This window comes from Saccostrea cucullata, unplaced genomic scaffold, assembly GCF_032062105.1.
Source record: "Saccostrea cucullata isolate Sc308-1 unplaced genomic scaffold, CSIRO_AGI_Scuc_v1 ctg374, whole genome shotgun sequence".
NCBI lineage: Eukaryota > Metazoa > Mollusca > Bivalvia > Ostreida > Ostreidae > Saccostrea > Saccostrea cuccullata.
The window spans coordinates 184,641-205,280 of NW_026923563.1; the positions used below are offsets into that span (position 1 = coordinate 184,641).

The following is a 20,640-nucleotide window of genomic DNA, read 5'->3' on the forward strand; positions in this document are numbered from 1 at the left end:
GTCTACAGTGTTGATTCTTTCTTAAATATACCATTCTGTGTGCGTAAGATTGCCGTCAAACGTCACAATTTTTCGTGTATTACATGTAAGAACTCACTCTCTACCATCAGCTCATACATTCATTGTGTCTGAGAGAGGAACGAACGACAACTCTGCAAGGGAGATTGGTAAGAACTGCGTACATATCAAATGATCAGGAAATGCTATAAATCAAGGAAGTGTAGCATATTCTTTATAGAACAATATAATAGATATGGTAAATTAATTCTAAAGAACAATAACTATTCTCTGACAAAACCTCCATTTTTTAAAGCTTGTTTTCCGTAGGACCATATAATAACGCATTCATGAATACAAAAATCCGTTTCCATGGCTACTATACAGTGTAGTATACATTTTACTACAAAAAAATCAGTTCTATTCAAATATGATAGATTGACACTTTGTGTTTGTGTTCAGCTAAATCTGTCCCTTATTTTTACTAAAAGGTGTTACATGTATATACGATTTGTCCAGTCAACCGTTATATACATTTTTATAACAAATAGTTCACATTTCTTTGAAGTACAAATAAATAAAATAAAATTAAAAAACAGTCCATTTTTTAAAAAACTTCTTATAAAATCAAACAAATATTTTCTATAAAATTTTGAAGAATGGCCTGTACTGGTGATTTTTATTTCATTAACGTAATGTGTTACTTTTATACAAAACGTCAACGTTATGATGTTGAAGCATAACGTCAACGTCATGGCGTGACAGCATTGATTAAGAAAACAATACTAAATTGAAACGGCTGTAAAAAGAAAACCAGAAAAGATATTCTTAGAAAAAAAATATTTTACAACATACATATCTTCGAGTATAATGTCAGGAAGTTTCACTTATTTTGATGACTAGGCGGATTTTTGCACTTCGTGAACTTAGCTCTTTGCTGAATTCGTATTCGAATTCAAAAATTTGTTTATACGTATTAAACTCGTTTTAACAAATTTTAAAACTTGTTATAACGAATTGAATTCACTGAAACGATTTCTTTAATTTGTTATAACGAATTACATTCGTTATTGGCCCTGATTGTTGAATTTGTATAAACGAATTTCGTTTGTTATAACAAATTCTAGAATTCGTTTGAACGAATTTCATTTGTAAAAATAAAATTTAAGAAATCGTTATATCGATTTTTAATCTATTAGAATTTGTTATAACGATTTCAACAAATTTGTTATAACAGATTAAAATCGTTAGAACGAATTCAAAGAAATTGTTATATAGAATTAAATTCGTTTTTACAAATTCAACGATTCGTTATATCGAATTCAAAAAATATTTTTGATAGGTCCAAAATGGGCTTCTGTAGAACTACAATACTGGAACTAATACATAATTGAAATATGTTAATTATTGAAACCTAATATTGAACAAAAGTAAATGGAAGGCCACTGTACATAAAAAAATACAACCATATTAACTGATTGCAGTGCCTATTGCTTTACTATACTCTCTCTCTCTCTCTCTCTCTCTCTCTCATAACAGTTCGAATACATTATCTATCACTTCGTCAGTGAAATCTTTGTGTTCCGTAGATCATTTGTGGAATTTACTAAGACATATCCTAGTTTATCAATAACATTTACACACTGCTCTTGGATTGCATAAACAATGGAATAGTTTGACGAAACCCTCCATTCTAGTGAAGTCGCCATTGCATCACCTTTTTCTGTACAATACAGGCATCTGCTCATCATCCTTGTCTTCATTGCTATACTTCTAACTCTGTTCTGAACTGCGTGACTAAATTCCAATCCAGATAAATTAAACAAACCCTGAAACTGTCCAAGTGGATCATGTGCAAGATCCTCATACCTCTGTCGGTGAAAATTGTTTTGATAAATATTTTCTTTTGTCTCTGCTAAATCATTCTGAAGGATCTTACAATGTGAGCTACTTACATTTTGGATTTTCGTTTTATCAATTTGGCCGACGTGTATTTGTGAAAGCAAGACGGGTCGAGGATCTCTCACTAAATGAATGACATGCACTTCCGGAAGTAGCTTCATTACAATTGAAATGGCTTTCATTCTTACTGTTATCAACTTAATTGTAAATGAGTTTGCTCCTTTACACTTTTTGATAAGATCTGGAATGCATTGCTGTCTCATGCCAGTAACACTATCTTTAATACGTTGCGAACAGCTGTAATGCTGGCCAAGATGGTTATGGTACAGGAAGTGGCTTGTTTAAAGACCTGGAAAGGAACATCTTCAAAGCGGCACAGCAGAAGATTGATGATAATTTCAGCATGGATTCCATGCAGCTGGCTTTTATCATATGACCTTTTTTGTTAATTTGAACAATAAGACAACATGTATATGTAATTGTATTTAAATCTGTTTTAAAAAAAAACTTTTCAAAACTTTTGAGAAAATAAGAATGAATTCATGAGAATGTTCATGATAAGAATGTACCCATATTTACTGTATAGATTTTGTATTGATAATATTATCTAGATCAAAAGCATCATGCAAATATAAGTTAGATTTTATTTTGTTTTTCAAAAATATTAGATACTTTTCTGTCTACCTTGTAGTGCCATTCACATAAAGGATTTCGTTGTTTCCAACACTCTGTGATAGATACTGCATTGGTTCAAAGAGATAAAGAGAATTTGGATGCGATCGGAACACGTCACCTGTGAAGGTGGATCCGCTCCTCATCATAGACACAATCAGAGTAAGGGGAATAGTTCTTCGTCTGGGTATCGGTGAGGAGGAATGATTAACTATAGCTTCTGGAGAAAGAAATGGAATTCATGAAAAATGTGTTGAATTAGATAAAAATTTCTCATTATCATGAATCAAAATATAAGATTTCAAATTGCTAAAAGTATATTGAATTGTTTCTTTGAAACTGAGATAAACACAAATGAAGGAAAAGTAAGGAGAAAGGGGGGCTGGATTAGACATACGTTTAAGAAGTCATCATCTATCATCACACGGCAATCCCTGACTTGTGGGACCTACAGAGCAAAAGAAAGAGAGGATGTCCAAGAAATACCTGGAGGCACGACTCAGAGTCAGAGTTAAAAACAGAGGATATGACATGGCAAAATGCAGCTAGAGAAGCTCAGGATCGATATCTGTGGAGGACTGTCGTGGATTGCCTATGTTCCTCACGGAACGTTAGGCCTAAGTAAGTAAATAAGGAGAAGGAAAGGTTAAGGTAAAAATGTATATACAATTAAATAGCTCTTATTTATATGCACAAGCACATGAAGTTGAATAAAAAATATTTGGATAATTTCTTTGCAGCGGAACTAACCGCAGAGAATAAGGAAAGGACTGATGATATGATGGAGGAAGGAGAGACCGAGTGATAGAAGATTGACCTGATAAACTATATCCATGGCTTTAGGCATTAATATGTGTATTGCTTTGCAATCAAACCAGTCTCATGTGAACGAAATTAGAAAATCAAAAGTGCACATTTGATGATATAAATATTATACATATACTTTTACAAATACCTTTTCTCTTTAGCTCATCTCCCCCTTGAGTTGAAGGATGCAAAACTATATTGTTCACCGAATGGCTCTCAGTTATATGTTCAGAATTGTTTTGTTGAGCTATAAAAAACAACTTGAAGTTAATAATTAGTGCAGGTCATGATCAAAAACATGTTATTATGATTTGGTACTGTATCTCGATCCACGAGAGTTTTGCATATTGGATATATTACAGCACAAGTTTCTTATGCTACATTGATCAGGTACCCATTTCAACATGAATGATGTTATAGAGATGCAACTCTTTAAATGTACATTTAATGTAAATGTCTTTAGTTACATTGCAAAAAGCAGATTGAGAGCTTTTGATTAGTATATTATATTACATATATCATACCTGCATTTTTGAAAAAAGACAACAGAACAATGTACAAGATTCATAATTTTTAAAGCGCCATGTTGTTGCACTTAAATTTTTACATTTTGAAGTAAGGATATGGAGATGACGAACAGTATTCATTCTCAAAGTCCATAAAACAATACAAAACAAGAGCAGAGCAAACACGGACCTCCGAAACATCAGAGGTGGGATCAGGTTCCATGTGGTTTATCAATTATATAATATCTGGCAGAAAAAGAGCAAATTTAAACATAGTGAGTTATAATTTGTATTATACTTAAGTAAAACATAGTATCATAAGGTAAATTTTGTGAACATTTTGCAATTTTTTCCATACTGATCTAATATTTTGTATACTATGTAGCCCCATATTTCATTATAGTTTGTGTTCAACAGAAAAATGTCTAATTTATAATGCTCTTGTTTAACATTTTCATAGTTATCATTAATGAATGAAAACAGTAATAAATAAGTTTTACGACAACAACAAAAAAGAAGTTGTAGAAGAATGAATTGTGTCCGTAGCCCTGTATAGTCCATAACCTTAATATTGCTTTATCAGGAAAAGTCATATACATTATTGATAGAATAACTACAATATAAGTATCTGTTTATTCGAACAAATACAATGGTTTTAAAACATAACCGACTATAATTAAAAAAAAGTGTCTCAATATTTTTTTTTCAATTAAAGATCATATGCAATGCCTGCTGAAATTAAAATATTTAAAATACTTGATAAAATAAACCTTCACCAAAAATTGCACCGAAATCGAGCGTGTATTACTTTTGTAGTCTGTCCTGTTTTGTTTGTGGTCACAAAATATTTCTAGATATATAGGGTGAGTTCACCATGCATCGGACACATACCTTGCTTCGGACAACTTTAGGCAATAAACTCTCTTTCAACTTAAGAGTTCTGTGTATTTATTTGTTTCTGTCATAAAGATGAAGATTTACATTTTTTAATGATACCGATTGTGTTTATCATGTTGTGATAAAAATACCCCGCAAATGGCCTTGAAGTTGCGTCATATTTTACATCATCAAAGGGGAATAACCCGAAATTTATGATTTTGCGATTTTTAGAGTTATCGTTCTTTTAAATTCGATTTCCACGGAACGAGTCGGACTTTGGTGAATTTTGTCAAGGATTGGTCAGTTTACATAAATTATAAAGAAATTTCACTTCAATGTTTGTTTAATTCTTATTAGAGCTGGTTTTTACTAGTATGCTAATTTCACCGTACATCGGTCACAAATTTACCATGCATCGGACACTTTTCGATGCAAAGGTAAGTACTACCATTTTCATACAGAACCCAGCTGACAGCTGATTTTTGCGGAAAAAGAAAATAAAAACTCTATATTTTCAGTCAAAATAAAAGTTATCAATATATGACGTCTGGAATTTAACTCAATTTATTTCTACAAACCAAAGTATGATAAACCATGAGAAAAAGGCGCGAATTACCGCATTATTTGCATTTTAAAGCATTTCTAAGGCAGACTGAGGTCTCTTGAATCGTTCTACATTTGTGCAATAATATCGTCAATTAAATTTAAATTGAGGGTTATTTCTTAGATAAAAGATGAAAATATATCCATATCAAGGATTTTTAAGCACTATGATAAAGGTATGATATTTTTCCGGTGAAAATACCGTCTGTCCGATGCATGGTAAACAATGTCCGATCCATGGTGAATTTTGAGTTATTCCCAAAAACTCGATTTTTGAGGATATTTTCTCAATAAAGGGCATATAATTGTGTCCCAAATTGATATTTTAATCACAAACTAAATGTTAAACTCCATTTTGATAATTTTCCGTCGGTAGCGATATCGCTAGAACTTGTTGAAGTACAAGGGTATCCGATGCATGGTGAATTCACCCTATGTCACATTTACGGTGTTGTATTGATTATTTGTCTTGTTTGTATTTTAAATTTACTGTGATATTTGTCCTAACGTTGTTCCTTAGTTTCTTTCAGTTTTCCTATTCTGCACCTCTTTTCGAACACCCTCTTTGGTACCTCTACATTACCTGTATTTATTCACCTGAGTTTAGGCTTCCGCCCTTCTTTAAACCGGCTTTCCAAGCTGTAACAGCACGAGCTCTGATTGACCAATTTTTATTATTACCTAACCTACTATATAAATTATATTTAGGCATTTTAAACTGTTTCACGGTTTACTTTATGTTTTTGCGTGATCATGAAACAGTGAACTGTTGACCGGTCCACAGAATGAACTGTTGACTGTTTAAAGCGTCATCGTGATATTCAAGCGTTTTGATGATCACAACACCACTATTTACCTGCTCTATAATTAATCAATTAATCAAATTTAAATAAAACACACAAACAATCCATTTATTAAGTATAACTTTAAATTTAAAATATTAATTTAATCTTTATAATTATTATATGTTCAGCTAATTAATAGACAAGTATGTGAATAAACAGTTGTGAAAACGTTTTATTGATTGTTTGTGTGTTTTTATTCCAATTTAATCAATTATATAGTAGGTTAGGTAATAAAACACTTATTCAATGACTACTCGGTGAAACAGTCAAACTGTTGTCCCTCGGTAGTGGGGGAGACCTGGGAACTGTTGCCCTCGGCCTCCGGCCTCGGGCAACAGTTTCCCAGGTCTCCCCCACTACCTCGGGACAACAGTTTGACTGTTTATCTCGTAGTCATTAAATAAGTGTATACTGTCCAAGTTTCTAAAGTTATAATAATTTTATCGTAATACAGACACTGACTTCTGAGGTGAGTAACATGTTTTATTTACATTTTCTTCTGTTTTGTTAATTAAACGGTCCTGGGATAACTTTGTTATTTCAAAGTATTTTAAAATTAAGTTCATTTGTTTGAATGTTCGTTCGTTTGTATAGTTTGTATGTTCTATAAATATTATAGTGAGTAGTGTTAATTGAAAGTATCGGCTCTAGTATTGTCGTATTTAGTTTCAATATGATTCTAAACTGTAAAGTAACTATGTAAGTAAAGTTACTGTGTGTAAGTGTAAGTTACATGTAAAATAATGTAATTATTGTGTAAAAGCATTTAATACAAGTTCTGTAATGCAGCGCTGTGATGTTGACCCCATTATTATCCCATTTTCGTGTATGGTGGGTTATGTGGGTAATAACTTGTATGTAGCTTTGAGTATTCAACTGTGTAACTTAATGTGTTTACAATTGTTGTATTATGTAAGTCCCTACTTACAAAAGTTCTACAGATTCTTCAAATTAAATAAGCAAATTTACAGACTATATAACCATGCTTCCTTATCAGATTTTTCCTGGCTGCATCACTGCAAAATGTGGTTAAATGGGTTTATTTGTTTTCAACAACCAGTTTTCACATTCCATTTGATCCCAAAACATAAGGACCAACTCCTTATTTTTCTATTTAGTACAAAGTGAGACCTTCACTCCAAGTAATTGCACTACTTAATATCCTTGTCAATGAATTGTTAATTTAAAGTAAAAAATAAAACATTGATTCTTTTATTATATATATGAATTCTGTAGTATTGTAGCATTATGTTTTTATTTCAAATGGTCAGTCTGGCTTTTTTTTTTATACACCTTATGATCATAAATTAAAGACTGATAACCCTTAAGAATGACCATCTTGAGCATTATATATAACATAAAAAATAAAATCAGAAAAGAGTATGAAGCAATTTAGTCCGTAACCCCCCCCCCCCTTCCTCCAAAACAAAATCACACCTTGACTTAATTACGACTCATGTTGCTTTCTTCATTATAATGAGCACCAATAATGCTTTAATTAGAGAAACCTGAACTCAATTTGGCATTGATTGATTGATAGTATATTGTATAACGTCCCTCTCGAGAATTTTTCACTCATATGGAGACGTCATTACTTTTGTCTAAAATTCACACAGACAATGAAATTTGAATCCATTGCTATAAACCAAAGCACTTTACAAAAACAGCCAAGGTCTGAAAAGAGCAAAGACTTTTAATGGGACGAAAACAGTTTTACATGCCTTTTTCATAAATATTAATGGTTTTATTGTTTAAATTCGGAGAGGCGGTCTGATTTCTGGAAAAATCTAGAAACAACATTTTTGCCAAAAATCGAAAGATTTATGAGAAAACGGAACCAGAATCAGGTATCCTCTACATTAAATATCTTCACAATAGCGTCAAAACCAAAACGCCACGGATAGTAACGGATTTGGAGGATAATCAGATAGTTAATGTTTTTCACATCAAGAATTTTTGCAAGATCTTTCACTCTTCCACTAGTTTCATTCTCTAAACTTGAAAAAAAAACACCTTTCAGAAAGAGAAAAACAAGTCAAGGAAGTCAAGTGATCTGCTTTATTTAAGTATACGAAGTGCCGTTCTCAAAAATACAACAAAAAGCATAAAATTGTTACGGTCATGTGCCTTAAAAGAGAATATTTAAGTGAAATCATGAAGATTAATTGATTGATTGTATATTGTTTAACGTACTAAATCATGAAGACTAAATCATTAAAAAGCGTTTTTTGTTTCTTTTTGAACACCGAGGATATTATTTATTAAACAGCCCTAATAATTTGCGAACAATATACATGTAAATACATGTTCATGCTTATATAATTATACTGTAATATCAAATTGCATTGCTACATCTGCAAAAGGAATAAGGGACACCAGAATTTCCCACAAAATAAAAGTGCATCTTTAAATAAATTAAATTGTCACACCGAATGATCTTGAAAATTGACTTCACGACAAATGGTTTATTTTTACTGAAAGACAGATTTATACCCTATGTATTCCTTTGTATACTCCTTCTTCTCATCCAGAATATGTACTCTGTATCCTACTTAAGCGATTGCTTAACAAAATAAGATAACTGTGTGATACATCTTCTGCATGTACAATTTCTTTTTTACTTTTTCATTATATATATATATATAATAATAAAATAACAATAAAAATAATAACAATAAAAATTGTCAAATTTTCGGGACGCCCTGTCCCTTCCTCAGGACAAAGAAAAGAGTTAAAAAGTCATAAGAACAAAGGAAAAAGCGAAACAAAAAACAACTAGCACTACTACTAAACTACTAAACACTATATATTTACATACTAAGTTACATGTTGAATTGGAAATTTTTAAGAACACTATTAAAGAAAGAATCCGGACCGCTATGAAATGCGTCCGGTCTATCGGGTATACTCGGGTGAAGTGCGATTTACATGATTGAACGAATTAATTATGCTAATTAATTACGACAATCAGTAAATCGTACATTGTTTCATTCTCTCAAAATGGCGTAACTATACTTGATAAAGAATAACCAAAGAAAAATAATATAGAAGGGGCATTTTAACATATGAATTATGATCTATTATAAATTTTAATTTGAAATGTTTTAGGACTGATTATCGGTAAAAAATAATTAATAATTAATTAACAAAGGCGTAAGCAATACATAGTTATGTGGGTTGTTCGAGAAATGGTGACGCAAATTAACTGTGGAGTTTACACTAAATTGAGAGAATAATCTTGTTTGGTATCATCAGGAATCGGGTCTAGTTTACGTTCATTCTGGTGAAGTCATTCAGTTTGTTAATACCATTGGGGCGGAATGACTTCAATCTGTGCATCCAGAACTTTTCTTTGCTTTTTCTCTGAGCGTCTGTCCATCTTGGGTTATGATCAATCACCACTACTGTCATGTCCTCCCATTTGTGACCCTCAAGGTTGAAATGTTCCCCAACGGGTTCATTGAGTTATTTGGTCCTAATGGTCGAACGGTGGTTATTGACTCTCCTGCGGAGATCTCCTGTTTCACCAATATACTGTTTGGAGCAAACTTTGCAACTGATGAGATAAATGCAGTTGTCAGTATGACAGGACAAACTTCCTAGTATTTTGTAGCTGCGGCCTGTAACAGGGCTGTTAAAACTGTCTGTGTCAGTGCTGTGCTTACAAAGAAGACATCTTCTGTCAGAGCAAGTCTTAAAGCCCCCGTTAGGTAATGGGTTGTCCAGTCTGGTTCTTACTACCATGTCCTTTAGGTTCCTAGGGCGTCTGTATGCAGCCAATGGGGTTCCTTAAAGACCTCTGCCATTCGTTTGTTTGAATGGAGAATTGGTAGGTTCTTTTGAAGGATACCGCTTAGGTTCTTAAGGACGGGATGGTATGTGGTTACCAGAGGGACCCTACCGCTATTTTCTTTCTCTTTGTAGCGTAATAGGTTTTGCCTGTCATGTCCCGCCATCTCATCAATAGCTGTTTGTACGTTGCGGGCATTGTAGCCTCTTTTGCATAGGTGGGACTTAAGAAGACCACTTTGCTCCTGATATAAGCCAGGGGACGAACAGATGCGTCGAATTCTGGTGGCTAGACCCTTAGGCACTCCCTTAAAAGTGTGTGGGGGATGACAACTAGTGGGCATAAGATATAGGTGGAAATCTGTGGGTTTGGTGTGGAGACTGAATTCGATTTCACCATCAATCAGGGTAGATGTGGTATCTAGAAATACGTTTTTCGAATTAGATACGTCTACTGTAAATTTGATCGACTGATGAAAGGTGTTGGCAAACGTAATGAATGCCTCGAGGCTCTCGCGACATTCCACCCACTTCATCTCTATATCGTCAATGAAACGCAACCAGCTATGGGGCCTAAATGGTGCTTGAAGTAACAAGTTGCGTTCCAGTCTGCCCATGAAGACATTGGCATAAGACGGTGCCATTTTCGTACCCATAGCAGTGCCATTAACCTGCAGGTAATGTTCTCCATTAAACATGAAGTTGTTGAACTTGAGAACGTGTTCAAGGAGCTTGGCAAGGGACTCGGTAGAAGGAATTTGTATGGACCTACTATCCCAGACTTCTCTACAGGCTTCGATACCCTCATCGTGCGGAATATTGGTGTACAAAGATGTGACGTCCATAGTCACGAGGAGGGTATGATCTGGGAGGCCAGTAGAGGGCGTCTTGTTAATGTAGTCCGTGGTGTCCTTGAGATAGGATGGCAAATTCTCTACGTGTGGACGGAGATGTAAATCAATGAATTCAGAAATTTTCTCCATGGGGTGTCCAATTGCGCTGACTATGGGACGACCTGGCATGCCTTCTTTGTGTATTTTAGGAAGCAGATAGAATTGTCCTGGTCTACAGTCAATAGGATTTAAGGTCTCGTAGACGTTGATACCAATCTCATTTTTCTCAAACATATCGTCAAGAGTTTTGGTAATGGCGGTGGAGAATTCTTTAGTAGGGTCAGAGTCCAGTTTCATATAGAAACGTTCGTCTGAGAGTTGTCTTTGGGCCTCCGCCATGTAAGTCTCTTTATCCAGTACGACAACTGTAGAGCCTTTGTCTGCTTTCTTGATTACAATATTCTAGGTGCTGATGACAAACCAAATGGTAAGCAGGTATATTGAAATATTTTTCCTTTCCATCTGAATCTCAAATACTTTTGATGCTCAATTGCTATTGGAATTGTATGATAGGCATGTCTTATGTCAATTGATGCCATAAACCAATTTTCCTTGACCAGATTTACTACAGATTCGAAAGTATCCATCTTGAAATGATGGTATACCACATGTTCATTTCAATTTTTCAAATTGAGGATAACTCTGTATTCCCCATTTTTCTTTGGTCTAACAAAAATAGATGAAAGAAACTGATCTGGTCCAGGAATTGCCTCGACAATGGCTCCCATTTTTAATAAATTCTGAATTTCTTGATCTATCACTTCAGATTCTACTGAGTTAAACACAGATTCATACAAACTACATTTTGTTGGAGCTGCATTATCTATAAATTCTATTTTGCAATTTTCAACTATCTGTAATATATTTTTATCTGATGTAATTTTTTCCCATTCTTTGGAAAAATATTTCGGTCTACCTGCATAAAATTCATCATTTTTCTCACTAACCTCATCATTTATTGAGTCTTGCTTTTCTGCTGTGACAGTGTATTGCTCTTCATGAAGTTTTCTGAATAGAATTGGCCACTACTTCCACCACTGTTTCTGTTTGCATAATTAGGATTGTATGCAGTGTTGTTATTGTAATAATTTCCACGTCCTCTAGGTCTACGACCTCTGAAACGTCCTTTCATTCTCCCTCGGAATGATCCACCTCTGTTCAGTTTATGACCAATCTTGCTACAATCTTCAATTTCTTTTGCAGTTTTTGAGATATTGTCACCAAATAACCATGACGTATAAGGTACAGTCTGTGCACACAAATGCAAGTATTCGTATCTTAATTCAGGATTTATAAGCTCACGTCTTGTCATATTTACTTGTTTGTTTGCATGTCCAAATAGAGCCAAGCTGTCATTGCATTCATCTATAATTTTTCCCAACTTCGTTTTCTGTGTATCATCTAATTCATTTTCCACATTTGCCAACTTGTTCACAACTTTGGCCAGGATGATAGAACCTTTAATAACAGAAGTTTCTATGTTTTGCATTTTTCTATCAATTGTTTTAGCTTCTTGAGATATAATATCCCAAACGAGTTGGTTTGTCTTCACAACTTTCAGACCTTCACAATTTTCTGGTCTTGCATTATTTTCATCTTTAATCATATCTGAATACTGATCTTCATTCATTCCATTTCTAAACAAATCTGTTATATTTGTAGCCAAAGTCTCATCTATTTTCACATCACACACTTCTCTGCTTTTAAATCTTTTACTCATGTTCTTAAAACGACTTGAATTTTCTTGAACAACTTCTGTGTCCAATTGATCACTCTTCCTTTTCCCAGAAGCATTATCTGAATTTTCAACATTATCATCTGTACGCTGAACATTACTACAACTCTCGTCGTATGTCTGATCATCATCGTAACCTTCATAATCATCACATTCTTGAAATTCGTTTTCTATCATATTGATCTTATTGTTCAATGTACCGATCTGTTCATCTTGTTTTTTCTGATTTTCAAGAATTGTATTCAGTATACACATAATTTGATTATCGTTTTGTGTACTACCGCTGTTATGGACATCGGCCACAACTTTCACAGGTTTTTTCGTCCCGCTAGACCTAGTACTTGTAGCGCTTACCGTACTACCGACAGAACTACCATGCTTCTTAGTCTTTGTTCCCTGAACCTCGACTTTAGAGTTCTTTTTAGTAACATCGTTACTTTTACATGTTCCGTCTGTCTTTTCTGTGTCTACTTCTTCTTCAAAGCAAGTAGTACTTCGTAATTGTTTCTTTTGTATCATCTGTTCCGCCATTTTTACGACTTTATCATAAAGTAGTCGAAGAACCGCTTTATGGTAGTCGTAAACACAAAACTCCTCGAGTTTTCTTGATAATAGTCGTAAAAAACAAAACTCCTCGAGTTCTGTAATTAATTAAATCTTATCAATGTGTCAAACGAAAAAATAGTTAACCACATTAACTCAGACACGAACTGAAGTTGCTAATTGAAGGACCACGTCCTTCTTCATTCATAACTCGTACCACACTGAGGTTGCACATGCGTACTACTATCTCACATAATTCCGGAAGTAATTATGACGAAATAGAATTACGTATCCTCGAAGACGTCTGTTTTACAAAATCCACGAAAATTGCTGCCAACAAAAATTGATGAAACCACAGTATAAATTGCAAGGAGTTAGTAGAAACTAAGCATAAAGTGAAGGGGGAAACTATCCTTTTCCAGATTGAACGACTCATCTCCAGGGCAAATTGGTTTTTACAAGACCCATTCTCAAGCAGCGTTAACTTTTCTCATTTTTGAAGGCATATTTTAAGAGAATTCATGGAAGATTTTAATCATAATAGTGTTATAGTGCTTTATGAAAGTGATGGGATAGAAAGGGGTAAAAAGAAAAACAGACCGTTAATATATTTTAATATATCTTGTATGCCATTATTTAGGTTTGCAACTTTCATACCTTGTTAAGTGACACGGTGTTAGACATCTCGACTTGGATAACAGAAAAACCTGTAAAATTTTAACCATTTTTACAAGCTTCTCTTGCAAACACAGATATTATTAAATTGCTTCATCAGCACAGGGATACTTTGAGCCATGGATGCGCTATGACTAGTTAAGGGTCATAGTTTCAACAACGTATATTAATACTGAGTATTTAATAAGGCGGCGCAATTGTTTTTGCATTGTCATTGCTTATTGCTAAGGCAATACTGCTTGCATTTATTGACATATTTAGGGCAATGTTTTGCCCTCATTGAAGACTGTTTGTTGCTTATTGCTAAGGCAATACTATTTGCATTTATTGACATATATAAACTTGCTATCATGGTTCTAGTGACATGGTCATATAAATCATAATTTGCATTTTTGTCATACTTTGAGCCATTGCTGCGCTATGACTAGTTATTGGGTCATAGTGCTTACATATGTATTTAATATGGCTGCGCATTGTGACTAGTCCATTATTTTTGTATTGTCATCGCTTATTGCTAAGGCTATACTGCTTGCATTTATTGACATATATTTGCTAATATGGTTCTAGTTACATGTTCATATAAATCATAATTTGCTATTTTGTCACATGCCTACTGGTGGCACAGACTGTGTTGCGGCACAGTCTCTTGGCGTATATTGGGCTTACCAGTAGCCTTATTGAACTCTTTTTTCAACATTTTAACGAATGTTTTAAGTATGGACTAGTCAGTGGACATCTGTGCCAAGGGTCCACATTTTCTAAGGATGCCATTACAAAAGGCAGTATATTGATGCCTCGGCTCCTGCATTGAAGCGGCCGTGGCCCATTCAGCCAAATAAACTACTAATCACTCAGTACTATTGTTATTATGTTGTTTGACACAATAATTCAACTAGTAATCCCTGCTTTAGGGTTATTTCATCTTTTGTTTTGTTTTGTTTTGTTTCCTGTTTAAGAAGATTGACCAATTGAAATCAAACAATTAAAATTCCGGCTACGCAGCGCGTCACTCTGCCTCTTCTCCGAACATATAGTCCCAAAAGACGGACTTTTTTTCAAAATTTCTGATTAATTCTGTTTTCAAGTATTATGTGAGTTAATCTATTTTATCAAGTCTTCAATTGGTAAAACTTCGGTTGTTATTTTTGGTCAGGCAATTTTGAAATATGGTAATAACATTACATATTTTGCAAATCTGGGTATTGGAAAAACGAATTCCGTTTTGTACAGGGGTGTGGGTGGAAGGAAATTTCTGGATATAACATCTAAGAATGTGAAAAGGGGGGTTGCTTAAGGCTATAGGTAGTTGTTTAGCATTCAGCAGTATAAGAAGAGTTGTGGATAAGAGATGTGTACCCTACAGCGTAACAGACGGACAAAGAGACAGACAGACGGACGGACACCTCTATTACTTTATACACGTATTTCCCTTTCCCTGCTTTTCAGGGGGGGGGGGGTATAATAAGCAATTTAATTGACGGGTAACTGGACTATTAAAATACCTGTATTTATTGCATTCAATATAATTTATTATATTTAAGTTAACTTAAGATTGTTTATTGTAGATATAATTAAGGTAGGATTCTTCTCTGGTTTCTGACTAGATGAAACATTCAAAGTATATTTGCTTATATGTCTTATATATTTAGGTGTAAGGGATTTAAAAGACATTATTTTTCTTTCCTCATCATAATTGTACAACTTTAAACAGAAATGGTAAACTAGCAAGGACTATATTTTTGGCGGAATGGTGGCGCATGAAAATATCCTCTTTTCTGCCTCCCAAAATTATAATAGAACAATGAATTTAGTTATAATTTTTACACAGTCAAAGACTTGAAGAAATTTTCAAATGTAAGTTAAATTAATAATAAGGGACTAAATTTTCAGAATATATCAAATATGATTTTTCAAACAAACTAGAACTATGTAAGCTTTAAAACCCTTCCAAACAAAGTACAGACTTGAGCCAAAAATCCATAAAAATTATTTTAGTAAACGATAAAAACTTTTTGTTTTGTATCATTTTATACATTTATAAGACAAGTTTATTTTATGTGAAAATATTTACATTTCCAATGTCTTTCTCCGAGATAAAATTACCAATTGTAAATGTAATTTATTTCCTCATGAATGTTTTGGCGCGGTTCCAAAAAAAAAACACGTACAGGGCAGGACAACACCAAGAGAGAAGCAGGCTTGGAGCCCTTGGATTGGCGGAATCAAAGCATGTAAATATAAGGAATAGCTGTCAGATTTTTCGAATTCATGAAGATGATCAATGGATTGGCTTGTGTGATAATTTTATGCATAAACGCTTTCGGCGTTTATGCAAATTATCACACAAGCCAATCCATTGATCACTTCATGAATTCGGAAAATAAGACAGTTATTCCTTAAATAAGAAAAAGTTAAATATATGAAGCATATGAAAATAACTAATATATCCTAAAATTTAAGAAAAACAGAGAAAACAGAGGAAATTCTTTAAACTTTTGAAATAGAAGTATTATAAATTGGCATCAGTATTTTTTTTATTCATTATGTCAAGGAAAAAGATAATGACCTTGACCTGACCTCGCCTCTAATATAAAACGGTCAAATTTAATCTCTCTGATTCTATTACTTACCGATAGTGTCTTCCTGATTCTGTGAAAATTTCACTAATTTTTAAATACAAGAAATATGAAAAGAATCCTACCTTAAAAAGTGTCCTCCTTGAATGCTATATTCAGATATATACTATAGATATGAGTATAATGGTGATTCTGATAACAGAAAATTGCATGTCAAATTAGAGAGAAATTAATGAGTTTAGTGTGAAGCACAGAGAACAGGCAGAGTGATGCACTGCATAGCCTGGACAGATACTGCAGTTCTAACATTTTTGGGGTTTGTGTAATTCAATAGTAAAAAGACGGATTTTTTATGGACAAACGATACAAAAATGTTTTTATTCGGAGCTCGAGGAGACTAAATATTTTCTCACAGGTTAAGAAAAGTGAATAATTCTTTGAGTTTCTTCTCCTTAGACTTGGAAAATTAAATAGACTGGAAAAATATTACGTAATACTTCAATAAAATTACAAATATTGAAAAAAAACAATCAGTAAAGGTTTACTGATGATACAAATTTCAGAATACATTGTATGTTGGCTAAGTGCTAAGAGTGTAACATAAACTTAATTAACCAAAATATACCAATATGATATTTTTCAACTTCATATGCTGATTCATACTGATGAGAGCTTTTCAGCTGCTTTAACAGTTTTGACCTTGGCATTCCCATTGACCTTAAATCAATGGAATTAATGTCAAGCTTCATATGCTCCTACATTCTGATGTAAGCAATTCAACTGTATCAGTATTCAAGATATTCTGATCAAATTTCATACACTAATACAATTTTTCATGTTGCATTACTAATATACCCTCGGCGGGGCATTCATGTACTGTGGACATATTTCTAGTTTTATATTAGGAGAACGTGGTGCGAGGTGCGTCACTGTCTGTCCAATAACCTGTACCACGGTAATGTCTTACCCACACCGTATCCCCCTTCCGTAGTCGTAATGTTACAAAGTTTGTACCCACGTCATATTGGTCTCTTGAATTACTGTAAGCCACTGCTCGGACCTTACTAGATCCATTCAACACAATATCTATGTATATATTGTTCGTATCGTAACCTTGAATACTGACGTAGAACACGTAGTCTCCTACCGGTGCGGTGAAGATTCCGGTGTTGGGGTTATAACCCCCTCCCACGTTGTTGATAACTTTATAGTACATTAAGGTACCACTGCTCCATGAGTAGCTAGCAGACGTCACACCAGCGGTGAATGCCACTCTCTTAGATGAATCTACAAGTTGAGTAATGGTAATTATTTATGAAACAGTTTTCTTGGACATTGACACAAAATTAATGTTAAATTTGTGTTTTTCAATGATTTGTTCACATATTTTGTGAGAGCATTTCTGGCAGAAAAAAGGGTATTTAAAAATGCGTGTATTTTGGTGCATTTGAATGTCAAATAATTACATCCTTGCACTTTTTCGAACAAAAATATCCTTAGTATTTAATAAAAGTGGAAAAATTATGGTGTGGTTATAATTTATAAAACATGATAAAACTACAATCAAGTAAAAAAAGGATAGAAATGTGAGGAAAATACTGTATTAATATTCAATTTTAGGGAAATGTTCAAGGTTAATCACTGTAGTAAAGAGATAAAACAAAAACAGAGCTCAGCCCCTTGTTAAAGCTTTACATGATGTAATGTTATAAAGAATGCTGTTTTCATGGGATTTTTAGAGTGTTCGTGTAAGATCAGTTTATTACTCTGATGTTAGTTTTAAAATAAAAATAGAAAATTTAAGTTTAAAACAAAACAGCAATGCGAATTTATCTTTCAATGTCCCTGTAGAACAAGAAAAAGAAGGCTAAACAAGAAATTACAAAACTATTCCTGCTAAAAAAAAAGTCTGATTAATTAATAAAGGTTTCAGATGTTTGTGTCCCAACAGTGTTATCTAATGAAATCCGTAATAATTTCCGAGATCGAACAAATGAAAATCACTCCTTGGTTGCCATGAATGTAGCTACTAGTACATGTATGTCTAGCGTCAGAAACGATAAGTTGCTACCTGTTTGGGATATCACAATGATCAGTGCAAAAACTACTCCCCCCCCCCCATATTTTTCCCCGTGAGGTTGTTAAAAACGGGAGAAAGGCTAATTTCTTTTTAAATAATTCTTCCGCTCCAACTTTTCTTACAATATCATTTAAAATGATTAAAATATTTTGTGTATGATAGGTTAATTAAAACCTGTTCATGACTTACCAGTTGAATAATTAATTATAAAATATTTCAAATGACTAGAAACGAGATATGATAGTATTTATAACAAAACATGATTATATTTCTGTAAAGTGAAACATTAAAAAAGAAAAAAAAATAATGGCTAATATATATTGTTGTATAATATTAGTTGATACATCATAAGGCAATCATATTTACTGGAAACATCAGTTTTCTGTACACGGGTATTGCATGTCTTATCATAGAAACTTATTTTATGTCCAACAAAATGTACATTGTATTTGTGAAATTCTATGCACCCGGCGACAATAAAGATCAAAAAAGCTATTTTTAGCACATAGATCACAAGGTCATTGACCTAATGTCATTTAAAAGATCTTAATTAGTGGAATAAGCATATAAAATATGACGTCTCTACTGCTCATGTTTCAAAAGTTAAAAGTTGATTTCAGACAGACAGACAGACATTACAAAAACAATATGCGCCCCAATCTATCTATCCTGGCAAATAAAGAGCGCTACAAATTATCATGCTTGTATCAAAGTCAGCTGTCAACAGCAAGTTGTTTTCAATAAAAGCCCTTATTGGAATATTTAGTGAAAAAACATATGTGTTCTACGTGTTTTTGGACCATGATTGCTAGATTGTTCGAGGTTAATTAAAAATAGAACATTGCTGAAACCAACTTAAATAAAAAGCTTCTAAATTATGTAAAATTCAGAACAATATTTCTGCTTAAATACATTGTATTATGTTATTTTCTTGTAATTTTTAATATTCCCTTGCATGCAGACCGAGAGGCCCATGCAAAGCCTTTTTAGTTCGTGTGTGTACGGGAGGGGGGAGCAAGTGCCAGAAATTTGACCAAACATTGTTAAATTTGAACCCTGCATTTTATGTGATCAGGATCATATAATGATGAAGAAAATTCATTAACCACCTCATCATGAGGCAGGAATGGAAGATCTCCAAAAGAAGAATTGAATGTTGTCATAAATATGTTGCATGTTAACATAGTTACCGTATATTGCATGTTAACATAATTTATGTTACATGTAAGGGACAGAAATATGCCACAATAGAAAGCAAACCGTAATGATGAAAAAAATATTCTTGATCCTACCAATTTAGGATTAAATTTTATATAAACATAAAAACGATCTTATACTTACTTGTTAACTTTTCATAAACGCCATTAATTTTTTCTTCGATGTGTTTCACAAAGGACCCGTTTAAACCTTCGGTCAAAGATTGGATGTCCAATAATGATAGGCTTGTATATCTCATCTGGACCTCAAGGTTCTCCAGCTTTTCAGCTGCTTCATTTAATCGGGACGTTAGATTTTTGTCGTATTCTTCGTTTGCCGATAATGTCTGAACTATTTGTTTTGTACTGCTCAAATACATGGCTAGCTCATCACTTGAAGGGGCTTTTTAGGAATTAAGTTTATTTAACTCCGCCTCCAAGAAGAATACTCTGTTTTGAAGAAGCCTTTTCTCTTCACTAAGGATGGAGAGATTCTGCTTTAATACAGGTATTAAGTCGGTTTGTCTTCGAAGATTTTCCATTTTTGCTGTCAGGTTTAGAAGCAATTGGTTGATTTCTACTGCATCAAGAGGGCGCTCACCTGATCCATGATTTATTTTGCTTGCGTTTGAGTTCCCGTGCATTAACAGCGATGAAGCATGTCGGTTATTAAACAAAAAGAATAAAATTGTAATGCTTATTATATTTAAAATAGTCATTTTTCTCACTTCAGTAAAATCGCTTTTCCAATTTTCGAGTGTTTTGCATTTTATCTTTCAAATTGAATTGATATAGTCCCACCTGAAAAGATAAATGACCTTAAGGATATTACTCTATCAAAGTGTCATGTTGTAAAAAAAAAAAAAAAAAAAAAAAAAAAAAGAGCGTGCGTAAGCCTTTGATAAAATTGAAATTTTTATTCTACTTAGAAACCTTATATTG

General features: G+C 33.5%; 1 protein-coding gene and 1 pseudogene across 1 annotated transcript; both read right to left on the reverse strand.

Moving 5' to 3' along the window:
* Positions 1–1,553: 1,553 nt before the first annotated feature.
* LOC134264350 (carbohydrate sulfotransferase 4-like) lies at positions 1,554–11,232 on the reverse strand (annotated as a pseudogene).
* Positions 11,233–17,323: 6,091 nt separating this feature from the next.
* Positions 17,324–20,120, reverse strand: LOC134264351 (complement C1q-like protein 2). Its single transcript, XM_062746648.1, has 2 exons — positions 19,844–20,120; positions 17,324–17,709 (listed from the first exon to the last, which is right to left on the reverse strand). Exons 1-2 carry the CDS (start codon positions 20,076–20,078, stop codon positions 17,324–17,326), a joined length of 621 nt encoding a protein of 206 aa, XP_062602632.1. The 5' UTR covers positions 20,079–20,120.
* Positions 20,121–20,640: the final 520 nt, after the last annotated feature.